The sequence below is a fragment of the Pelobates fuscus genome, chromosome 9 (assembly GCF_036172605.1).
Source record: "Pelobates fuscus isolate aPelFus1 chromosome 9, aPelFus1.pri, whole genome shotgun sequence".
In the NCBI taxonomy this organism is placed as follows: Eukaryota; Metazoa; Chordata; class Amphibia; order Anura; family Pelobatidae; genus Pelobates; species Pelobates fuscus.
The window spans coordinates 9,409,612-9,434,900 of NC_086325.1; the positions used below are offsets into that span (position 1 = coordinate 9,409,612).

Genomic DNA, 25,289 nt, shown 5'->3' on the forward strand with positions numbered 1-25,289 from the left:
ATTTGCTGATATATTTTCAGCTGCTCTGTACTCATCACCTAGTGCAGTCTGCTGCACGTGAATCACCCACTTACCTGAGAATTCAGACCTATCTGTTAATGATTGATCTCGATCTTCCTTACTAAAATAATTGATCTCATACTTCCAAAATGCCCCCCATTCACTGGAACATGTTTGGTGATACTTAATTGCTGATTTGGGTAAGAATAGGAAATTGACCCAAACCCCCCAGTTTATAGCGTTCTATAAAGTACCGAAACAAAGCATCTAACCGCGAGGAAATCTTAAAAGAAAACAGAGACAGCAAACATCACAGGACATTCACATATTGAATTGTGATTAGCGCTTCCATAGGAAAAGGAAATATATATGATGAATTCCACACTTTCTGGTGTAGGCATGAAACATAATCTCGAATATTAAGGAAATTTAAACATTTAATGGAGGGACTGCATATCTCAGAATCCCACCTGACTAATTTTGTCTGGCACTAATTAGTGGAATTGCAGTGCGTTAGGAGCTTGAAGTCCATGTTTGACCACCAGTGAAGTAGCAGGGTATGAATGAACGGCTGGGGAAGAAGAATCTCTTAACTGCTTTGGGAGTTAAAGGGACACCAGATAACCTGGGCCTAATCTGGGCTGTCAGACTGCAGTCTACAAGTGGGAACAAGCACTTTGCCTTTAACAATAGAAAATGGTTGTTCTTTGATCAATGTTTGTCTTAATCCTAAAATTATGGAGGGAGTACATTCATCATGGAGTGACTGCTCTCTCGTCTAGGAACTCTGTTAAGAGAAGCTTCTGTATTTTACACACTGAATTTTACATTTGGGATATTATGGTATAAACTGTACAACTGGCATATTTACCTGGATTAAATATATATATATATTCAAGGTGAGGGTCTGCCAGTGCAGGAGTGAATTACTTGATAGCAGGTGGATCGTACAGAAAGTCCAGTGTTCATAAGTACCTCAGAGATACAAAGGATGGGGTGATAATAGTGGATGTAGGAGGGGGTAATAGTAGTGGATGTGGGAGGGGGTGATAGTAGTGGATGTGGGAGGGGGTGATAGTAGTGGATGTGGGAGGGGGTGATAGTAGTGGATGTGGGAGGGGGTGATAGTAGAGGATGTGGGAGGGGGTGATAGTAGTGGATGTGGGAGGGGGTGATAGTAGTGGATGTAGGAGGGGGTGATAGTAGTGGATGTAGGAGGGGGTGATAGTAGTGGATGTGGGAGGGGGTGGTAGTAGTGGATGTGGGAGGGGGTGATAGTAGTGGATGTAGGAGGGGGTGGTAGTAGTGGATGTAGGAGGGGGTAATAGTAGTGGATGTGGGAGTAGGTGGTAGTAGTGGATGTAGGTGGGGGTGATAGTAGTGGATGTAGGAGGGGGTGGTAGTAGTGGATGTAGGAGGGGGTGATAGTAGTGGATGTAGGAGGGGGTGATAGTAGTGGATGTGGGAGGGGGTGATAGTAGTGGATGTGGGAGGGGGTGATAGTAGTGGATGTAGGAGGGGGTGGTAGTAGTGGATGTAGGAGGGGGTGATAGTAGTGGATGTAGGAGGGGGTGATAGTAGTGGATGTAGGAGGGGGTGGTAGTAGTGGATGTGGGAGGGGGTGGTAGTAGTGGATGTGGGAGGGGGTGATAGTAGTGGATGTGGGAGGGGGTGATAGTAGTGGATGTGGGAGGGGGTGATAGTAGTGGATGTGGGAGGGGGTGATAGTAGTGGATGTAGGAGGGGGTGATAGTAATGGATGTGGGAGGGGGTGCCAGTGATGCAGTGTGAGAATAGGGTGACTGAACTATTGGACAGTGGAGACTGGGTGATAGCATCTGATGGTAGAGAGAGGGGCAGTGGGTGGGTAACAGTGGTGGAGAGGAAATGACAGTGGTGATAGGTGGATGATAATGGTGAAGAGCACATGACAGTGGTGGAGAAGAGATGACAGTAGTGGCCGGTGACAGTGGTGGAGAAGGGATGGTGGTGGCTGACAGTGGTGAAGAGGAGAGGCAGTAATGGCAGGTGAGAGTGGTAGAGAAGGAATGGTGGTGAAGGACAGTGGTGGAGAGGACATGACAAAGGTGTGGTAGGTGACAGTGGTGGAGAGGAGAGCGGTGGTGGGTGACAGTGGTGGAGAGAAGATGACAGTGATGGTGGGTAACAGTGATTGTGGGTGGCAGTGCTGGTGGATGACAGTGGTGAGCAGGAGATAAGATCAGTGGTGGGTGGTGAGGGGGTGACAGTGGTGAAGAGGACATTGTGGTGAATAACAGTGGTGGAGAGGACATGACAAAGGTGGGGTAAGTGACAGTGGTGGTGGGTGACAGTGATGGTTGGTAACAGTGGTGGAGAGGAGATGAGATCAGTGGTGGGTGGTGAGGGGGTGACAGTAGTGGCAGGTGACAGTGGTGGAGAAAAGATGACAGTGATGGTGGGTGACAGGGGTGGAAAGGAGAGCGGTGGTGGGTAACAGTGGTGAAGAGGAGAGGCAGTAATGGCAGGTGAGAGTGGTAGAGAAGGAATGGTGGTGAAGGACAGTGGTGGAGAGGACATGACAAAGGTGTGGTAGGTGACAGTGGTGGAGAGGAGAGCGGTGGTGGGTGACAGTGGTGGAGAGGAGATGAAAGTGGTGGCAGGTGACCGTGGTGGAGAGGAGATAGTGGTAGGTGAAAGTGATGGAGAAGGGATGGTGGTGGGTGACAGTGGTGGAGAGAAAATGACAGTGGTTGTGGGTGACAGGGGTGGAAAGGAGAGCGGTGGTGGGTGACAGGGGTGGAAAGGAGAGCGGTGGTGGGTGACAGTGGTGGTGGGTGACAGGGGTGGAAAGGAGAGCGGTGGTGGGTAACAGTGGTGGTGGGTAACAGTGGTGGAGAGGAAATGAGAGCAGTGGTGGGTGGTGACAGGAGTGGAGGGTGCAGAGAGTGTGGCAGTGTTGGTGGGGTTTGAAGAATTATGCTTCCAATTGCAAATCTAGGTGAATTGTCCTATTTCACATGTATTTTATGCAAATGTAAACAGTGTGATTTCGTGAAAAGTGGAAGTGAGCACCACGTTTTCCCCCCAGGGGCCGAGAATCAAACACTCCATGACAGAGTTTAGTATCTGCCCCCGTAAAATGGGCAATTAACATGCACTGCTTGGGCTTAAACCTCATCATTGCCCTATATAATCTAAACTAGCTTTCATGAAGATAATATTATTCCCATCCGTGTATTTACAGTACCACTGACACACATATTGTCCAACACCTGAACACGCTACATGCACACACACACACACACACACACACACACAATACACTCCATGCATGTACCGACACACACACACACTACCTGCACACCAACACACAACAGACACACACACTACATGCACACACACACACACTACATACACACACACACACATTACCTGCACACCAACACACAACAGACACACACACTGCATGCACACACACACACACACATTACCTGCACACCAACACACAACAGACACACACACTGCATGCACACACACACACACACATTACCTGCACACCAGCACACAACAGACACACACAATACACTCCATGCATGTACCGACACACACACTGACATACACCTACACACAGATACAGACACATACAGTGCATGCATGTACATGCACAAAGACACATTACGTATACACACAAATAACCATTTCAGCACCAGAGATCTGTACAAGGCAGTCACCTAATTATCAGTATAGGGGTTAATGTGTCTCACAGTGCCCCCACGTATTCTGTAAATTTCGTACATTTTAGACACGGGTATGTTATAAAAACACAGCAGTGCTCATTAACGTGTGCATTGATCCACTGTATGCTGCGTGTGTGCATTGAGTCACACAGCTCCTCAGGCCCAAGCGTGCGTATATGAATGCGTTTATACATGGATTATCATTGTCCCACTTACCGTCAGTCCACCATCCATGCAGAAGCTGTTTGTCTCGGCCGTCTCCGTCCTCACTCCCCCGGCACCAGGTCCCCTGAAATTCTCCCCACTGCACGCTGCTCCCATCGATTCTGCTCCCCACCTTCATCCTCGCCCTCCTAGCTCTCTCTGCTCCACCGTCTCGATCTACATCCATCAGATATTCCGCAGTAGATGCTGGAGAGTGACTAGGAAATTTCTACAGTTTTCGAAAAGGGGGGGTTCGTTTATGTCCCCAAGAAAGGACCTCATTCGCCCCGGCTTGTCTGCAAAAATATCAATAGTGAGCAGAGATCATGCTGCATTCAGCTTGCTTCCCCCCTCTCCGTTCTCTGCGCTCCCCCATCGCTCTCTCGCTCTCAGAGCTTTCCGACGCTCTCCGAGGATAAAAGATGTTTTCTTCTGTTCTTACAATAGCAGCACTGCCACCTAGCAACAAATTAACAAGACCATCTCGCGTCGAGCAGGAAGTCCATTCTATACATAAATAAAGTCATATCTTCCAGATATAGAAGATACAATAATTGCCACACGCTGCTCGATACATCTTATGGAAATTAAAGCGTTTTTTTGGCTGTCGTGTGCGTTGCGGTGTATTCTTAGTAACACAATCAATAAATTAACCAGGGATAATAATGGCCAGTCGCATTGTCTGTTTCTGAAACATTATATTATCTAAGGATATATTATTCCTCCCCCTCTCCGTGGCTATATAACTTTGTACTCCAGCGAGCTGTCAAAAAATGATGGGGATTGTATTCAGGCATTTTATCTGCATGTTGTACTAATTCTATATGTTTTACATACCTGCCAAGTGTCCCTGTTTAGAAGGGTCAGTCCCTATGTATGATTGTATCTAGGAATTCTATCGCAATAAAACTCCTAGTATTTATTCTTTCAGCTGCAATATACGCCTGTTTAGAAATCAGTCAGCTCGACTAAAATAGTTAGATCTTGGTCTTAATGAATCGGGCTATTCACTGTAGTGAGAATTGTCAGTAATACAAAGTGAATTACAAATAGTCGAATTGGAAACATTCTTTAAGTCAGGTGTGTTTTCAGTTTGGCTGCTCTGGCCTTAAATGTGGTATTCACTTGGAATTGTGAATTAAGTAAATAACTCTTAAGTTTTTAATTCTATAAATGGTTATCAGTAGGTCATGAAGTCATGGAAATTGTCCTACAATAAATGGTCTCCCTTTTTTCGATTTTTGGGAATTTGCGGAGAAATGGTCTTGTGAAGGATTTGCAGCAGGTGTAAAATATCGTATTTATCAATATCTGATACTGATTCCAGTGTTGGGTTAACTTAGTGCTGTGACGGCCTCACCCAGAATCCTCTCTGCTCTGTCCTGAAGCCATGGTTTAGCCATAGTTTAGATAATTTGGACAATTTCCAGGGGATGATGACAGTAAGGTTAAGGGAACCTGTAACGGCTCCCTCACTCTTAATAGGTGGGCTCAGGACACCCTATGGGATTTATGATTTATTTTGAAATCAATTCTGATTACCAATTAATGTTTCAGCAGGCAGTTCACTTAGTTACCCAAATCAAACTTGGGGCAGTTTGACCATGTTTAAATGGTTATATTATTATAATTACAATTTATATAACGCCAACATACTCCGCAGCGCTTTATAATTATAAAATGGGGATATCTGACATGTGTTTGACAGACCGATTATAACTGCGACAATAGGTAAAGAATACAGTTAAAGGGAAACTTGGGCACCAATACGACTTAAAGGAATACTCCAAGCACCATAACCACTGCAGCTCACTTCTCCTACTCCTTATCTGGCTACACATGAGGTACAGCAGGGACTACAATGTCTCATACAGGACCTTACTGACAATGGACGGAGCCTCCACATCGTGCCATTACCCTCAGCCGTCTGTAACAAGTGAGGGAAACAGGGGATGATGGAGGCAGGGCCTGCAGTATGCATTGAGGGGGTGCATTATGATAGGGCAGGGATAGGCAACCTTCGGCTCTCCCGATGTTTTGGACTACACCTCCCATGATGCTTTGCCAGCATTATGTGTGTAAGAGCATTATGGGGGATGTAGTCCACAACAACTGGAGAGCCGAAGGTTGCCTATCCCTGTGATAGGGTATAATATGGAGGGGGAATATAATAAGCAAGAGGATGCAGTATAGAGATAATGAGTACAATATAGAGACAATGAATGCAGTATAGAGTTGAATGAGTACAGTATAGAGACAATGAATGCAGTATAGAGTTTAATGAGTACAATATAGATACAATGAATGCAGTATAGAGTTTAATGAGTACAATAGAGATACAATGAATGCAGTATAGAGGTAGAGGATGCGGTATAGAGATAGAGGGTGCAGTATAGAGTTTATTGAGTACAATATAGAGACAATGCATGCAGTATAGATATAGGGTGCAGTATAGAGATAATGAGTACAATATAGAGATAGAGGGTGCAGTATAGAGTTTAATGAGTACAATATAGAGACAATGAATGCAGTATAGATAGAGGGTGCAGTATAGAGATAATGAGTACAATATAGAGATAGAGGGTGCAGTACAGAGATAATGAGTACAATATAGAGACAATGAATGCAGTATAGAGGTAGAGGATGCAGTATAGAGGTAGAGGGTGTAATACAGAGATAGAGGGTGTAATACAGAAATAGAGGGTGTAATATAGAGGTAGAGGGTGTAATACACAGGCAGTGGGTGTAATACAGAGGCAGTGGGTGTAATACAGAGGCAGTGAGTGTAATACAGAGGCAGTGGTTTAAAACAGAGGTAGTGGGTGTAAAACAGAGGCAGTGGGTGTAATACAGAGGCAGTGGGTGTAATACAGAGGTAGTGGGTGTAATACAGAGGTAGAGGGTGTAATACAGAGGCAGTGGGTGTAACACAGAGGTAGTGGGTGTAATATAGAGGTAAGGGATACTCTATACAGGGTGAGGCAGTGGGTGTAATACAGAGGTAAGGGATACTCTATACAGGGTGAGGCTGTGGGTGTAATACAGAGGCAGTGGGTGTAATACCGAGGTAGTGGGTGTAATACAGAGGTAGTGGGTGTAATACAGAGGCAGTGGGTGTAATACAGAGGTAGTGGGTGTAATACAGAGGTAAGGGATACTCTATACAGGGTGAGGCAGTGGGTGTAATACAGAGGCAGTGGGTGTAATACAGAGGCAGGGGATACTCTATACAGGGTGAGGCAGTGGGTGTAAAACAGAGGTAGTGGGTGTAATACAGAGGTAAGGGATACTCTATACAGGGTGAGGCAGTGGGTGTAATACAGAGGCAGTGGGTGTAATACAGTGGTAGTGAGTGTAATACAGAGGCAGTGGGTGTAATACAGAGGTAGTGGGTGTAATACAGAGGTAGTGGGTGTAATACAGAGGCAGGGGATACTCTATACAGGGCGAGGCAGTGGGTGTAATACAGAGGTAAGGGATACTCTATACAGGGTGAGGCAGTGGGTGTAATACAGAGGTAGGGGATACTCTATACAGGGTGAGGCAGTGGGTGTAATACAGAGGTAGGGGATACTCTATACAGGGTGAGGCAGTGGGTGTAATACAGAGGTAAGGGATACTCTATACAGGGTGAGGCAGTGGGTGTAATACAGAGGTAGGGGATACTCTATACAGGGTGAGGCAGTGGGTGTAATACAGAGGTAAGGGATACTCTATACAGGGTGAGGCAGTGGGTGTAATACAGAGGTAGAGGGTGTAATACAGAGGTAGGGGATACTCTATACAGGGTGAGGCAGTGGGTGTAATACAGAGGTAGAGGGTGTAATACAGAGGTAGGGGATACTCTATACAGGGTGAGGCAGTGGGTGTAATACAGAGGTAAGGGATACTCTATACAGGGTGAGGCAGTGGGTGTAATACAGAGGTAGAGGGTGTAATACAGAGGTAGGGGATACTCTATACAGGGTGAGGCAGTGGGTGTAATACAGAGGTAAGGGATACTCTATACAGGGTGAGGCAGGCTCAGTATTTGGATGATGATAAATAGAGGTGAATACACGCAGGGTGACAGGGGACACTGCGCACGCGCACAACTCACACAGCGCGCTCCTGAGGGCGCGGGCACGGGGGATGCACGGCGGGCTGGCAGGTGCGCGCGCTCCGTGTGTGTGTGAGATAGGCGGGCGCGCGCGCTCTGTGTGTGTGTGAGATAGGCGGGCGCGCGCGCTCTGTGTGTGTGATAGGCGGGGGCACGCGCTCTGTGTGTGTGTGAGAAAAGCGGGGGCGCGCGCTCTGTGTGTGTGTGAGAAAGGCGGGGGCGCGCGCTCTGTGTGTGTGTGATAGGCGGGGGCGCGCGCTCTGTGTGTGTGTGATAGGCGGGGGCGCGCGCGGGGTGTCAGGCGGGGGCGCGCGGGGCGGTTTATAGGTCGGTCTGGGCGGCCGGGGAGGCGGACAGCGAGAGAAACATGAAGGTAACCATGGCGACAGCGAGTACCGACCAACTGACCGGGGGGTGTTTGATGGTAGGGAGGGGGGGGGTGTTTGTTTGATGGTAGGGAGGGGGGGGGTGTTTGTTTGATGGTAGGGAGGGGGGGGGTGTTTGTTTGATGGTAGGGAGGGGGGGGGTGTTTGATGGTAGGGAGGGGGGGGGTGTTTGATGGTAGGGAGGGGGGGGGTGTTTGATGGTAGGGAGGGGGGGGGTGTTTGATGGTAGGGAGGGGGGGGGTGTTTGATGGTAGGGAGGGGGGGGGTGTTTGATGGTAGGGAGGGGGGGGGTGTTTGATGGTAGGGAGGGGGGGGGTGTTTGATGGTAGGGAGGGGGGGGGTGTTTGATGGTAGGGAGGGGGGGGGTGTTTGATGGTAGGGAGGGGGGGGGTGTTTGATGGTAGGGAGGGGGGGGGGGTGTTTGATGGTAGGGAGGGGGGGGGGGTGTTTGATGGTAGGGAGGGGGGGGGGTGTTTGATGGTAGGGAGGGGGGGGGTGTTTGATGGTAGGGAGGGGGGGGGGTGTTTGATGGTAGGGAGGGGGGGGGGTGTTTGATGGTAGGGAGGGGGGGGGTGTTTGATGGTAGGGAGGGGGGGGGTGTTTGATGGTAGGGAGGGGGGGGGTGTTTGATGGTAGGGAGGGGGGGGGTGTTTGATGGTAGGGAGGGGGGGGGGTGTTTGATGGTAGGGAGGGGGGGGGGTGTTTGATGGTAGGGAGGGGGGGGGTGTTTGATGGTAGGGAGGGGGGGGGTGTTTGATGGTAGGGAGGGGGGGGGTGTTTGATGGTAGGGAGGGGGGGAGGTGTTTGATGGTAGGGAGGGGGGGAGGTGTTTGATGGTAGGGAGGGGGGGAGGTGTTTGATGGTAGGGAGGGGGGGAGGTGTTTGATGGTAGGGAGGGGGGGAGGTGTTTGATGGTAGGGAGGGGGGGAGGTGTTTGATGGTAGGGAGGGGGGGAGGTGTTTGATGGTAGGGAGGGGGGGAGGTGTTTGATGGTAGGGAGGGGGGGAGGTGTTTGATGGTAGGGAGGGGGGGAGGTGTTTGATGGTAGGGAGGGGGGGAGGTGTTTGATGGTAGGGAGGGGGGGAGGTGTTTGATGGTAGGGAGGGGGGGAGGTGTTTGATGGTAGGGAGGGGGGGAGGTGTTTGATGGTAGGGAGGGGGGGGTGTTTGATGGATGGGAGGGGGGGGGTGTTTGATGGATGGGAGGGGGGGGTGTTTGATGGATGGGAGGGGGGGGTGTTTGATGGTAGGGAGGGGGGGGTGTTTGATGGGAGGGGGGGGTGTTTGATGGTAGGGAGGGAGGGGGGGGTGTTTGATGGTAGGGAGGGGGGAGGGGGGGTGTTTGATGGTAGGGAGGGGGAGGGGGGGTGTTTGATGGTAGGGAGGGGGAGGGGGGGTGTTTGATGGGGGGGAGGGGGGGTGTTTGATGGTAGGGAGGGGGGGGGTGTGTTTGATGGTAGGGAGGGGGGGGGTGTTTGATGGTAGGGAGGGGGGGGTGTTTGATGGTAGGGAGGGGGGGGGTGTTTGATGGGAGGGGGGGTGTTTGATGGGAGGGGGGGTGTTTGATGGGAGGGGGGGGGTGTTTGATGGGAGGGGGGGGTGTTTGATGGGAGGGGGGGGGGTGTTTGATGGGAGGGAGGGGGGGGTGTTTGATGGTAGGGAGGGGGGGGTGTTTGATGGTAGGGAGGGGGGGGTGTTTGATGGTAGGGAGGGGGGAGGGGGGGTGTTTGATGGTAGGGAGGGGGAGGGGGGGTGTTTGATGGTAGGGAGGGGGAGGGGGGGTGTTTGATGGTAGGGAGGGGGAGGGGGGGTGTTTGATGGGGGGGAGGGGGGGTGTTTGATGGTAGGGAGGGGGGGGGGTGTGTTTGATGGTAGGGAGGGGGGGGGTGTTTGATGGTAGGGAGGGGGGGGGGTGTTTGATGGTAGGGAGGGGGGGGGGTGTTTGATGGTAGGGAGGGGGGGGTGTTTGATGGTAGGGAGGGAGGGGGGGTGTTTGATGGTAGGGGGGGGGGGTGTTTGATGGTAGGGAGGGGGGGGGTGTTTGATGGTAGGGAGGGGGGGGGTGTTTGATGGTAGGGAGGGGGGGGGGGGTGTTTGATGGTAGGGAGGGGGGAGGGGGGGTGTTTGATGGTAGGGAGGGGGGAGGGGGGGTGTTTGATGGTAGGGAGGGGGGGAGGGGGGGTGTTTGATGGTAGGGAGGGGGGGGGGTGTTTGATGGTAGGGAGGGGGGGGGGTGTTTGATGGTAGGGAGGGGGGGGGGTGTTTGATGGTAGGGAGGGGGGGGGGTGTTTGATGGTAGGGAGGAGGGGGGGGGGGGGGGTCTTTTCGTTCACACAGCTCAAACTGTCCACTCCCTACTACACATTACTAAGTGCAATCTAGCTTGGGTGAGGTTGCTGTGGCTTGCAGTGGCCAGTAACTTTGAAGGTTTTGCTAGTAGAATACGATTTAAAATGTTAAGCCCTGTGTGTCTAAATCCGTATTGAACTAAAACGGGATAATATAATGAGAGCGGTGCAAATACAGGATTAAATGCCAATAGAAAAAGCAGCAGACAAGTCTAAAGTGAACGCCTCACAAAATCCGAAATAAGGACAACGAGTACCATCGTGTACCTGTCGGATACATCTAATAGTCTTACCGGGTTATTTACTGAAGTGAGACTTGGTGGGAATTCAAAATGAATTTAAATTACACTAAAGTCAACCTTCAAGGTCAAACACTGTCATTTAGCAGAAATGGCAACGTTAAAACCCTGACGCGTTAATCCCCCCACCTCCTCTCCCATTACCCACCGTTCTGACAAAGTAAAACCTGGTCACGTGATGTGAAGACCCCCACAAGGAATTGATTTGATGCTTTTCTATGGGGCATCTTGGATGCGGTGCTCTATGTGCTTCTCTATGGAGCCATGCCTCCTCCATGACCGAACGTGTGGGAGCCTGGAGTGTCCCTTTAATAATATAAACCCACCCAGTATAACTAACTGTAACCTAACCTACACAGTGCATCTAACGTGTGTGGGAACCTGGAGTGTCCCTTTAATATAAACCCACCCAGTATAACTAACTGTAACCTAACCTACACAGTGCATCTAACGTGTGTGGGAGCCTAGAGTGTCCCTTTAATATAAACCCACCCAGTATAACCAACTGTAACCTAACCTTCACAGTGCATCTAACGTGTGGGGGAGCCTGGAGTGTCCTTTTAATAATATAAACCCACCCAGTATAACTGTAACCTAACCTACACAGTGCATCTAACGTGTGTGGGAGCCTGGAGTGTCCCTTTAATAATATAAACCCACCCAGTATAACTGTAACCTAACCTACACAGTGCATCTAACGTGTGTGGGAGCCTGGAGTGTCTCTTTAATAATATAAACCCACCCAGTATAACTGACTGTAACCTAACCTTCACAGTGCATCTAACGTGTGGGGGAGCCTGGAGTGTCCCTTTAATAATATAAACCCACCCAGTATAACTAACTGTAACCTAACCTACACAGTGCATCTAACGTGTGGGAGCCTGGAGTGTCCCTTTTTTAATACTTCTTAATTTTTTTTTAGCTGTATTATACTGACGGCCACTGGCAAGTGTTCCCCGTTCTTATCACCGCTAAACACAGCGGCCTGGATATTGTGCTGGCGCCGGAGCAGATCCAGATTTGTCTATCTGCGTCGGATGAAGACAGACCCCTGCCTATTCTAAAGGTGCGGAGGCTTCCACTTGTATATAAATGACTCGGTCCACTTCCAGAATGCTTGGTACTGGTGCTATCATCTCGTCTAGATTTGCAGGATTACTGTACTTTGAGCAGGTAACACTTGGCCAGTATCTTGTGTCTGCTGCGTCCTGTTTGTTTTCCGATTACATATCAATAGCGAAAAGGATATCACAAAAGGCAGCCTTACCTCATGGGGTCCATTCCTCCCCGGCAGGATCTGGGGCACCGCTGAGTGCTGTCAGCTGACTCTTTAAGCCAATCTGTGACTCCCTATTTACTAAACTGGCTAGTAAAAGCTATGTTTTTCCAAGCCATTGTAGTGAATGGGGAGTCACTGATTGGCTGGATGCCACCTAAGGAAGAGTGAACATTACCCTATAGTGTTTTAACCCCCATCTTGCCCCTCTGATGATTTTAAGTGTGAACCCAGGGGCCTCCAGGCACCATAACAACCTCATTGAGATGATGTTTTGGTGCCAAAGTCTCCTTAACCCCTTAAGGACACGTGACATGTCATGATTCCCTTTTTATTCCAGAAGTTTGGTCCTTTAAGGGGTTAAAAAAAAAAGTACATTTTAAATGGCTATTTAAATCACCAGTTTGTAAGACTCCATTTTGAATTTTTGCTGGTTGTTATAATCTTCACATTTGCAACCAGATGCAGATTTTATATTTAGAATAAAAACCTTTGTTTCTATCAGTTTCACTTGTGTAGGAAGTATAATGTGTCTTGTATTTTGTTGTAGAAACCAAAATATGTAGAGGAAGATGGTCTGACGCTGCACGGCTATGAATGCATTGTATTTTACAGTAAGTGGCAAACCGTTCTAATAAATAAAACCTATTGAGAACCCCCTGATATTGGCTCAGCATTGCTACTCCTACTTATAGGTTTCAGTCCTTGCTGGACATTCCAACAAGGACAGGCCTGGAATATGCCGGGGGAAAAAGTGCTTCTTTAATCAATAATGGGGTTTGCCTCATCTAACCGGTATCGTCTATAACAGGACGTAATTATAGACCATCCCTAATGTGACTCTGTAAATATCAGCAGGAGCCTGTGGGGCCATCCCAGCATGCTTTGTGTGAGACTGGTGTGTAGTGATCATTAAGGACATCTGAAGGGGGGGGGGGGGGGGGGGTAGCCTTCCTTAGACATCGGAGCTGCATTCAGGTAAGTGGCTGAAGGATTTTTAACCCCTTCCGCACTGGGGGGGGGGGAACCTATTAACCCTATAGTGCTAGGAAAACTGCTTTGTTTTCCTGACCCTATAGGATGCCTTTAACTCCTGCTGTAACATTATACATCGCAGGGTCATGGAAACAACAATGTTGCTACTTATTTCAATGTTTAAACCAGTGGTTCCCAAACTTTTTAGGATAATCAGTATTTTTCCAAGGCACCCCAAGTCAAAATTTCCAGGTTGTATATCTGTACAGCGCTGCAGCATTTACTGGCGCTATAATGGGGTGTACAGTGTTGGTGTTTGAAGGGGTGCTTGTATATAGTTATTGTGTTTTTTGTTTTTTTTAATACAGGGGTGTGTTTGTATCTAATATTTGTGTTAGATTGCAGGAGTGTGCTGGTGTTTGACTGCTTGGATTTGGATGTATGCACATACCCTCCCACACACATTAATACACCGACGCATACACAAACATTGATACATGCCCACACCACGGCAAAGATGTATGCGCATACACAGAAGTACACAGAGAAAAAATATATATGCACTCACACACATACAAGTGATTTTTAAAAACATTTATTTTTTTTTTTTTATTTTTTTTTCTAGATTTCCAGCCACCCTCCTGTTAGCTTACCTTATGTGCCAGGAGAGTGGCTTGGAGTCCTGCTGCTGGTGGGAGTGACGGGTCTTGAACTCTTCGCGCTCCACTCATGCTGCGGCTGCCTCTTCCCTCGCTGTCTCCCTGCAGGATGCTGTCACTTGCTCCTGGACGGCCAACATTACAGGGGCCCGGTCGCGGTCTTAAAGGACTGCAACACCTGACCAGGCCCCTTTTCAGCAGTAATGGTTTCCCGGTGCTATAATCATAGCACCGGGGAAACATTTGGAGGCACCCCTGTGTACGTGTCGTGAGGCACAGTTTGGGGTCCACTGGTTTAAACCCTGATTTAAAAAAAAATAAAAGAAAAAAAAATCAAAACATCTTTGTATTCCCAAATGTGAGCACTAGGTGGCAGTGTTTTTCTGCACATAGTTTGACTGGAGTAAATAGCATTTTTGGACTGTTCCATAAATGCTTATTATTTATGTAGCGCCAACTAATTCTGCAGTGCTTTACAATATTATGAGGGGGGGGGGGGGGGACGACATTTACAATAAATGAGATGATTACACAGTGACACAGAACAATAGGTAGAGGAGGGCCTTGTGAGGGCCATGCTCAAACTAGATTACAGTCTAGAGGACAGTACCTCTTACTATAAACAGATGGTATTGCTTTTTATTGAGTTTAAACCTTTTACTTTGCTCTCGTATCCCCTACCTTTCACTGAACTTGAAACCCCAAAGGTCCACTGGCACTGTATATTAAGTCTATTCCAGGACCCTCGGTTACCTTGGGGGGGGGGGGGGGGGTGGTAAGGAATAAATGTTTGTTCCTGACCCTATAGTGTTCCTTTAAGGTGAAGACAGATAAATGGGTTGCAGAATAAAAACTCAAGATTGAAAATAACTTTATTAAAGGTGTATTAAAATGAAATACATATAGGATTATCTGCATGTATACAAGAAAAGGTAAATAAAGTGACGTATGTTGTCCGCCTGATTTTTCGTCTGCTCACGTGTACTTGTGAAATGAGCCAAGAAATGTAAATACCCTTGTGCTACCTTATCTCAGGACATGCTGATTCTAATGGATAATGGGTGTCTGGGCACTGTGCAGTACTGTTTAGTAAATAAGCCCCAATGATGTGCTAGCGGATGGTATGTTTCTGACATTGGTAATCTTCACTGGCAGGGGACCTGGGATTTAAAGATGTGAGCAATGTCTCTGTATGGCTGGGACAATAAACTTAAAACACATCCAGCCGATGTCCCCGCGCGGGGTGTTTTGGCTTATTACCGTAACTTTCTATGTTGCTCTTTAGAACTTTATCTTGTTTGGTTTGTTAGGCTGTTGTCGAAAGCCAGCTCCTTCCCACTAAATCCTCTATGGGAGATTGTCCCCCTGGCCTTCAGGAAACCCACATAGCATTCCAGAGCTTTCAATGGCTTCTCTGTCCTCCAACACATGACTCTGGCTTTTCTGATCATGAAAACAATTCTCATTTTGCTTATTTGCAATTTTATTCCCCCGTTTAGAATGTGCTTTTCTTGCTGAAAGTTATAGTTGTGCAGCCGGTACCCATTACACTGACTGTTTGCAATAGATTCATGGAGACATCTGAGCTGTATTTCTGGGTCTTAATGGGAACAGAACTAACGTCTCATATCTGACTGCAGTAACTCTTTATCCCAAATTCTAGAAATTCGGTGATTCTTGGGATATTTTTTATTTTTATCCCTGTAACGTGATGGCTTCTATAGAATCCTGTTGTGTGCTTGATGTATCTCCCATCTCTGAGCTGTTTATCAAAGTCTCCACACTGTCCCATTTGGCACCTTCACAGCCTGTGTACCGGTAAAACCAGAAATCTACGGTTAGAAGGCCAATAAATCTGACTTATCCAACTATGACTAGATTACGATTGAGGGTCGTCCCTTATAGCCCATTATGTGAGATCATGACCCAAAACAAAAATGTCTTCTGTGTAGGCACAAAGTCTGCCCGTCACCCCATGAAAAGGGATGTAATGCATGCCCAGTAAGGTATTGTGGAGATATTGCCTTATTCGTGGTGTGTAAAGCTTATTGGACCGTGCCTTGCTCAGAGAGCCTGTGTCTCCGGTCATGCAGGTTTGGTGTGGGCTGGGTCCAGTTACTCTGAGGAAGCTCCATGATCAGGATATCCTGCCGCCCGCCCAGACTCTGCCCTGCTCCCTGGGAAGCTGCACAGACAATGCCGTTTACCTGCACTGTCTAAATATAGCCAGCTAGTTATCATGTTTACAGTGTCAGGCCTTATATAGCAACACTTTCCGGATACGCATTCTAGCTGCACGTTCTTCTAATTTTAGTCCTGGATCGCCAGGAAAGCTACAATCTGAAAAACTCTAACATAAACAGACCTACAGCAGGTGATTCCCTTTACACAGTGTATCCATGGCTGCAGCAATGGGTGTGTAAATCTGTCAGAAATACTTAATTGGAAGGGCTCTAACCCGACATACCCGCGCCTGTCTGACCCTCTGCCGTAGCTTGGCCAAATTAACCGGTCACTACAGTATGAGGAACGGACTTTGGTTTGTTCAGCACGTGTTGGCTACGGCTTCCGCCTATGGCAGGAGTGTTTAGCAGAAACTGCTTCATCTGCCGTGTGTATTAAAAATAAATATTATAGGGATCCAAGATCTCTCTCTCCAGCCCTATTGGAATCTGTTAAAATGATGTGCTATATTGTACCCTAAATAAGAGCAGATATTCGACCATTATTTCTCCTAGAAGCTTGTGAAGACCCTCTGTAAACGTCTGTGCGCTGTGTGACCGTTTCTTCTCTCCGTAGTTGCCCTGGACTGCTTGCAAGGTGTGGGCCTTCGGGAGAAGTCCTTAATTCAGCTGTGGCTGCGTTTTGTTGAGAAAGAGATTGTTCCTCTCCTGTATGTCTGGGTTTATCCAATCATTGGGCTGCTTCCATATTATGAGCAGGTGAGTCTGTCCACTGCTAGCATGCTTGAATGCCAGGCTTGCACTTTAATTACCATCTTGTGGGAACAGCCACCTGCAAGGAGGTGACGAGGGTGCATACATTAAATGGGGTCTTCTCAGTGCTGCCTGGTGAGCATTTACTGGAACTAGCTTGAGTAAGACCACCACAAGTGCATGTTTTGGGGAAGGATTGTGTGTTTAACCATGCTGCTCTTCTCTTGAACCCATTCTTCTCCCACCCACCAGGCCACAGAGCGGGCGAAGTTGACTTTTAAGAAAGTGATGTCTGTGCTTGAAACCCACCTCCGTACCCGCACATATATGATTGGCGAGAGGCTTTCCATTGCAGATGTCGTCATTGTATCTGCGCTAGTGTTGCCGTATATGCTGGTAAAACAAATGACCCAGTGTCCTTTCTTTGTTTGCAGGCAGATATCTGGAGGTCCTCCTGAGCTATTTACAGCCGGTCCTTCATTTTCCCTCTTTCATGATCCTCAGTATTTTAGAATAAATGATTTTTGTTAAACTGTGCCCATTTTTTTTTTTTTAACTAAATGAGGGCTGCATTAAGTATTTTCTGTATATTTTATCGCAGAAAAAACTGAATTGTCATTCTATGTGACTGCCCATAATTAGTCATGTTCTACCTTTTGTACAGCTCTACATAATAGGTTAGTGCTATAAAAATAAAAAAATTAACAAAACACTCTTGACATACGGGGACAGTAAGTGAAGAGCTTGCCCTCTAAAAAGGTGAGGGAATCAAATGATCTGGATAAACCTGAAATGATGGGAGGAGAGTTCAAGACAAAGGAGCCCAGTAAAAGGGAGATGGCAGACGGAGGTTGTAAGGGATGCACTGATTGGCTTTTTTGAAGAAATGGCTTTTAAGCAGGGCTCGAGTCCTGCAGGAACACATGAGAATGGTGTTCCTGCTGTGGAAAAAGTGCAGGAACACCGTTCCCGTTTGTGGTCCTGCAGGACTTGTTTGCCCATGAGGCAAGCAAGGAATTTGCCTTGTTGGCCTCGGGGCAGGCGCGCGGCGAGGGAGCGCTGATCTATGAGCTCTTCCTGCTCAGCTCACTTGTGCGCTGCAGAGTGATGTCCTATTCCAGCTCCCTGCATCAACTCCCTCTGGAGTTTAACTGCCCTCTTGCCTTCCTACCCTCACAGACCGGCCAGCAACCCCACTGGACCCCAGGTAAAAAAATCCACCCAGCTCTTCCAAATGAATAATCTTGGTGTTTGGGGGAAGGTGTGTGGCTATCACCTCACGTTCCCCCTCCCCACCTCTGTCATCCCCACCCTGTCACCCACCCACACTGACACCCCCTCCATACAATATCTCTCTCTCTCTCTCCCCTTTTTTTTTTATTTTTTTTATACAGGGCTTACAGTAATTGAAAAGAATGGTGGTTTTATAACTATTTAGTTCATTGGGCCCCTCTGAAAAGTTAAATGTTTTGTATACACTGCATGGTCTTAGTCATTGCTGCTCCTCACCAGCGGAGATCTTCAGTACTGGTATACGCTGCACCAATTGGCCTCTCCTACTAGACTGGCATTGGATTAATAGATCCCAGTGGGGTCTGTTCAGCTTCAACATGCACAGCGTGGAGACCCAGAACATTGGCCCGGGAAAGCACGCAGAACAGGAAGCCTCTAGTGGTCTCTGAATAGACAGTGTTTTAGAATTGTCAGACTGCAGGGACCATCACTGCGTTAAGCTGGTACTTTATGCTAGAATAATCTACAGCAGGGGTTCCTAACAATCATTTTAGTGAATAACCTGCTAAACCTCCTGTTCTGACGTTCATATCTCCCAATGTTTCTGTCAACCACGTGGGATAATTCCAAATGGCCTTAAGAACTCTTAAAGCCCCTTTCATACCAGTCTGAAGATGTAGGTTTCACAGCATCCAGTTATAAGAAGGTTCTTTTTATTGCTCCACACTGGATACAATTCCTCTGCTGCTTTTTCAGATCTCCGTTTTTGTGATTTAGATAATTTGTGATTCAGGATGGCAGGCCTATAACATACCGGTGTTACCCCTGTCTCGGAATGCAGGTTTTTGATCCAATTTTCCGTAAGCCGTACATCAGTGTTAACCGGTGGTTTACAACATGCGTCAACAACGCAGCGTTTGTCGAAGCGCTTGGAAATGTGGCTCTTTGTGAAGAGACCCGTCACTATGAAGGTATGTGCAGCCTGCACTAGTGTTTCCTATGTGCAATAACAAGCCTAATATCTGGTTTTAATTTTAGTTTTTATCTTTTTTTTTTTAGAGGGAAAACCACTTAAGATATCTCTACCGTTGCATACAAGGATAAAGTCTGAGGTAACAAAACACTTTCTAATCGAAAACCTCATAATTTATCAACTGCAAAATGACGTGTGTTTTTCTACAGCCTGTGTGTGGTTTATTTCTTTTTAGTGTGTACCTAACTTACTGTCAGCTGTCTGCTTTAAATCCTGTTTAGTTAGACCCCTTCCTTATCTAACCAATGACCATGGCCGTAACTCTCTACTAATGCGCTTCCATGACTCCAGATGTTCGGTTTCAGTCCTGGCATTTCGGGAAGCACTGTGAGCTTGTTTCACGTTCAGTTGATTGTGTTCTTTGGTCAGATAACGTGTTTCTGGCGTGAAGGGGACCATCACATTCTGGAATTTATGCAGATGAATATCTTTTTTTTTTTTAACTTGTGATTTTATATCTATATATCTCACAGAAAGAATGTTATGTAGTCAAACGATTGCTTTCTGCTAATCCACCGCAGAGGATGCTAAATAAAATGGTGATACCTTGGATTCAGTGTTCATGTACCCAGAGGTCGTGTTGTCATTTGTTTTTCTAGTAATGAAGGATGGATCGTGCTGGCTTTCACGAATGACTGAGCTTGGCAAGAAAGAAGGAAAACAAACTGAAGTGGGAATTTGATATTTTGGATGAAATGCACTTTAACTTTCACGGACTTGAAGCAGTGAATTTATGTTCCTGTCTAAGTAAATGCAGTTTTTTTTTCTCTGTGATATTTATTTAATGTGCTGCTGCGGTTTGTTACCAATTGTGTTGTAACTCCAGAACCGTTATCTGGCCCACAAATCTCAGGATTGCTGTTCAAGCTTTACTCCATTCACTCTGGGAGCTCTGTACGTTATTGCACTAATTAGGTGTTTAACCTGTTGCACTATGCATGTGGTTTAGAAAATCCCTACCTCAAACATGTGATCAAACCGTAATTTATTTACACATGTAATAATAAAATACAATTTGGCATTAAGCTGGTCTGTCTTCTTTGCAGAACATCCTCCTCTTATTATAACGATCTCTCCACTAAAAGTGTAGTCTGACCGTTGTGCAGCTGGTGTGGAATGAAAGTTATCAAGGCTCAGATTTCTAGTCTGGAGTTTCAGCTCTGACGGATTTAGTGAAGACTGGAATTGGTGCATAGTGGACCAATGTAGTGGTTATGGTGCTTGGAGAAAGTCCTGCTGATGCTTAACTGTTGGGCTGCATTTCAGCACAGAATGTCTTGGGTGATTTGTGGTCTTCTTAAATATTAATGTTTTAACCGGCCTGACATTAAAGGTTACAATCCTTATGAAGTCATTGCTTTGCCAGTCCTGCAGTCGTTCTCTGCATGGGTATGTTTTTACTGTGCAGCACGACCCCAGGAAGCACCTCTAGCAGCCATCTGAGGAGTGGCCAGTGGAGGTATCCCTAGGCTGTAATGTAAACACTGCATTTTCTCTAAAATAAACCTTGCTTACTGCAAAAACCCTGAAGGGAATATTCTAGTCGCCAGAACAAATACAATAAGATGTATACTGTACATGCTTTAAATGTCTAATTCCTCATAACTCCCACTTTATGTACCAAAACACTGACCGGGTTATTATCTAAAGAGTAAAGTGTGGGCAGCAGGTATTGGGTCTGTTCTTTCTCTGTCTGCTGTAATGAAAGCAGGGACCATGTTAGTACGGTTCATTCCACTACCTCGGTCCAATTAGTCTGCTGCATGTCATCTGTCTGCCAAGAGCCCCCATTGCAGTTTAAAGGGACAGAACATGCATAACCAACATCTCCGAATTAAAAGAAATGTCACCAAGACTACATACAAGTTGTCTGATTACACGAATGGATGCCCTGCAGCAACTAGTAATGTAATCATCGGGTTCACGTAGCTCTGAAGTGTCCAAATTGAGGAGGGAAAGTCCCTCTTTCGGTAAGGATCCCACTTTTTTTTTTTTTTGCCCACCCTTTGCAGTTCTTGTTTGTTCATGTGTATGACTGCTTCACTGCAGTTAATATGTAAAACAAAACCTTTTGATCTAGTGGTAAAATAAATTTTCAAGACCCCAGAAAGTAAATCTAGAAGTTTCCAAAGGTAGGCAAGGGAGCTGTAGTTCAACAATATCTAGGGATCTACATTTTGGGGATCCCTGGCCCAACAGTGTCCGTACTGCCTTTGTTTTTACCCAGCGCTGTCCTTCCACAGTCACACTGTAGGTATGTTTCTGCTGCAGCCGTGCCTGTCATAAAACGGTGCATACAACACAATCGGCCAATCTCCACCACCAGTTCTATTAATGTGCGCTCTGCGCATCTGCTGCATCAGATAACTGACTGCTAGGGATGTATAAACATATTCTGAAACTGAAGTCCAACTCCAAAGATCCATTCTCCTCCTTCAGCGTCACAGAGTTGTCGAAAGCATGGATGGCGGTCAATGTTCTGACACCTCTACGAGGTGCGCTTTGGCTCTTTCATTTTGCAGAGGGTCTGCCCAACAAGCTATAATCTCGATGGAGTGGAATGTTCCAGATGTGCTTTGATAGTGTGATGGTTGTCCTTGGCTTAAACGTGAACGTCGCAAGCACCACCTCCAACTGTGACACGGTCTAGCAAAGGCGCCGGAATCTGTGTATTCCACTGAATAAAGCAAAGATTCTTAACCTTTTAGTCTCACGCCTCCCATGACAGTAAAGGAAAAAACTCACGCCTCTCTCTTTTCCAAAAGCCATTAATAATGGATAAGTTACATCACTGACATGGAAATGTTGTTCTTATAATATAATTTTTTGCGCATGAAACTACATTTAAATCCCATCACGGCCAACGTACCATGTCACTCTACTTCCTTTTTTATGTTGACATTTTCTCTTAGGGCACAGAATTGTAATATATTGTTATAGCAGCCGATTAAATAATGGAACAACGTCTATAATTGTAGAGGAAAGACAAACTGTTAACTAAGCTAGCAAAAAAATTAAACAGTTTGGGAGAAATCCATTGTTGTGGTCATTCAGACTGTGCATTGCAATCTCACCATAATGGTCGCCGATGGCGGAGTTGTCGTGTGATTGTTGTAAGCAAGTGTTGTGAGAGTCATTTCCGGCACGGAGGTTTGGTACAAAATTAAACTAAACTGAGAGTCTTCATTTTACCAAACACAACTGCACATCACCACTGTCTTCATTTTACTGAACATTTCGATTATACATTTTTGATTACCTTGACGTCGGCAACATTTAAAAAAAAATCTGAATATTGCAACTCAACTGTATGGAAACAAAATTATTTAAAAAAAAAAAGCAATTGCAAAAATGTTAATGAGGAACATTGCACCTCCCCAGGGAAGGCACACCTTACAGGTTAAACCCCCCTGCTTTAAAGTTTGATAAATGTAATCTATCAGGGTTATTCACTTATGTGGGGTTTTGCAGGAATTACAGTTTTAGTCCACAGGAGTTGGTTGAAGTGGGAAATTCTCTCTCCAAGAGATGTGATATTTTTCAGATAGTCTGGCATAATCTTTTAATTCGCTTTAAATTCCTCACAATTCAATTTAATGAATAGCACTCCGTAAGTATACTGCGTCAAACGTGGCACCACCGATTGGCACAGTTACCCCAGCTTACATCCTCGACTGGGCACCTAACAGAGCTTTCCGTGTCTCTGCTTGGCATCAGTTAAAGAATCGCGAGTGCCTGTGCCACCTTTTTTTGACCTGCCGCAACACCCTGTCCCCCCTATTTGTCAACTGACTTGGTCTAGACAAACTAGCGCTGCACTTTTATCCCAATGCCTGTCTTTTCTCGCTGTCCCAAAAGCTTCAAACAAGGGATTTTGGCTTGCTTCGTTAAACCCGCCCCGCGACGGACAATGGTGGATGTTTGCGAGCAGCTTTTGTGAAATGCTGACGCGGCCTGTGTGTTAATCTAGTGGGGTTATATTGCATTCTCCCTGTATGTCGAGGCTTACGCTGTGCTGGGGACTGACGCTGCAGTGGGATATAGAGGAGCTGGGAAAAGGACCGAATTAGGGGAATTAAAGAGAAAGATTTTTAAAAAATCAATCAGAAAATGTGCGACTGTTTTAATCAGATATTTGGCGCTACCTGGTCACCTGCTTCCACCTATGGTAAGTCTTTAACTGTCTAACTTCTAGGGACTAAAGCGAAGTTGGACATTTTTTTTCTCTCCAGATGAGCTATTTTGACATTGGGTTTGAATTCACTAAATGAAGGTGTTTAGTGACTAACCCAGTTTTACCTTTAAAATGGTCATTTATGGGAGCAAACAGAGGGATCAGTTCTGATTCCAAGGAATGATGGGGAATTGCATGTTTTACACTAACATGTCATTTGTAATGAGTTGAAAAGTAAATTGCAGCATTGAGCCTGGATTTTTCTGGGTTGTTTTGATAGAAAAGTATTTAATTCCCTTTTGGTATTTTCTGCAAATCCTGGATTAGTATAAAAGCCCCACTGTTTGACGGGACAGTGTGTAAAAGATATGAGGTTAAACAAATTAACCTGGAGATTAGACCATTACCTTCTGAGTTACACCATTACCTTCTAATACATCTGGATAATTTCTCCTATTTAACCATTGCCTACAATGCCCTGTTTTTCAGGTACTCCGTGTATGTTTATAAAGGTATTTAGAATTAAAGCAGATAAAGACATTTATTCAGTGCCTACGTGTGACTAAAGTGGGAGGTTTGAAAGCTTTTTCCAGATGCGCTATTTTGCCTAAAGTTTGCGTTGTGGTTGTGGTTAGACAATAAACCCCGAAGTGTTGAATTATAATGAAGAATGGTCAGGTTATATATCCAGCCAAAGATTTATGTGACCCAACATCTAATCTAAAAAAAACTGGGTTTGTTTGGGAGAAAAATAACTTTTTGGGTAAATTAGATTGCAAGCTTTAAAGGCTACTCTTATTTGCCTGTTGAAATCACCTGTTTGTGAATGTGTTTCATTCCCCGTGATTTTGTGATTTAAATGAGTAGTAGTCATTTTATGTGTGTATATATTTATTTGCTATGTTAGAAGGGGTTAAACCCAGAGGAAATGTGCTGATCGTGTCCTTTTGATGGGTGTCACGTCCTCTGTGACGCAATGCTAAATTAATTTGGAGATACCCAGAATAAGACAGGTTTATACATCGCTTCTACTCTCTGTAGGATTCTTCAATCCACTGGGCGGGATGAGGTCACTGCAAAATACTTGGAATACAATTTTTGATAGAGAGCATTCTGTAATTTATCACTTTGTAAAAAAAATATTAAGTAATGATGTCATGATCCAACCACCTGCTGATTCTGTGTAATGAATCACTTTTGGCTGGATCCTCCTGTGAAGGACAGATTGTTGAAGGGAGAATTATGTACTGAAGACTAAAACACTCTTAAAAAGTCACTTTCAGCCGTTTAATAATTTCTATTCCCTGTCAGTATAAAGGTACACTCCCCTTCCCCAATAACAAACAATTACTGTTTAGTTGATAAACCCCAATGACATGTTTGATTTAATTTTGCATTTTTTTCATTGGGATATATCTAAAAACAATTTGTAAAACCAGGCAGATCTCTTGTCTGCAGCCTTTGAAGCCCTCCCCTTTTAGTCCCGCCCAGACTTTCTGTGGCTGTCCAATCACAGACTTCCCAATGCAGCTCAATGAGAAGTCTTTGCAAGGCAGATGCGCTGGGCAATTGCTGCCTGTTGAGTTTATCTCCACTGAGCTAAACAAACCAGGAAGTAACAGGACCCGTTGTATGATTGACAGCATGAGGGGTGTAACCAGGTTCATTGATAAAAGTGTCAATTTATATTGACAGCCGGGGAGTGTAACATTATCACTTGAATATTGTATCATTATCTCATATAGGCCTTGATTTTAATATTTTTGGATAAGCTCTTCAAATTATTCAATATTTTTGAAAACTTTTTTGAAAATTCCAAAATATGAAATGATCAAATATATCTAAAAATATACCAATATATAAAAAAAGTTTTTGAAAATATTAAATCACTTTAATAGTTTATCCTAAAGTATAAAAAAAAAAAAAACTTACCGGTACTCAAAATATTA

General features: G+C 45.7%; 2 protein-coding genes across 4 annotated transcripts in view; one reads left to right on the forward strand and one right to left on the reverse strand.

Moving 5' to 3' along the window:
• The window catches only part of LOC134572260 (uncharacterized), a 55,877-nt gene extending 51,470 nt beyond the window's left edge, over positions 1 to 4,407 (reverse strand). Inside the window, exon 1 of the mRNA XM_063431114.1 lies at positions 3,936 to 4,407. Coding sequence (XP_063287184.1) covers positions 3,936 to 4,110 — 175 coding nt within the window. The 5' untranslated portion in view covers positions 4,111 to 4,407. The remainder of the gene's footprint in view (positions 1 to 3,935) is intronic.
• Positions 4,408 to 8,316: 3,909 nt separating this feature from the next.
• LOC134572258 (elongation factor 1-gamma-like) lies at positions 8,317 to 20,180 on the forward strand. 3 transcript variants are annotated; one of them, XM_063431110.1, is made up of 8 exons: positions 8,317 to 8,395; positions 11,977 to 12,120; positions 12,881 to 12,944; positions 16,764 to 16,906; positions 17,153 to 17,296; positions 18,975 to 19,104; positions 19,193 to 19,245; positions 19,640 to 20,180. In XM_063431110.1, the coding sequence occupies exons 1-8, from the start codon at positions 8,390 to 8,392 to the stop codon at positions 19,763 to 19,765; spliced, it is 810 nt and encodes a 269-aa protein (XP_063287180.1). In that variant the 5' UTR covers positions 8,317 to 8,389; the 3' UTR covers positions 19,766 to 20,180. The 3 variants fall into 3 exon arrangements, with proteins under 3 accessions (XP_063287180.1, XP_063287182.1, XP_063287181.1); XM_063431112.1 differs by having other exon boundaries at positions 19,766 to 20,180; XM_063431111.1 differs by lacking the exons at positions 8,317 to 8,395; positions 11,977 to 12,120 and adding an exon at positions 12,128 to 12,227.
• The last annotated feature ends 5,109 nt before the right edge of the window (positions 20,181 to 25,289 follow it).

Bases quoted from the DNA above. Each gene is read 5' to 3' on its own strand.
- LOC134572258 (XM_063431110.1), top strand. The intron at 12,121-12,880 runs GTGCGGAGGCTT...ATTTTGTTGTAG, and splicing joins GACCCCTGCCTATTCTAAAG to AAACCAAAATATGTAGAGGA. The intron at 16,907-17,152 runs GTGAGTCTGTCC...CCCACCCACCAG, and splicing joins TGCTTCCATATTATGAGCAG to GCCACAGAGCGGGCGAAGTT.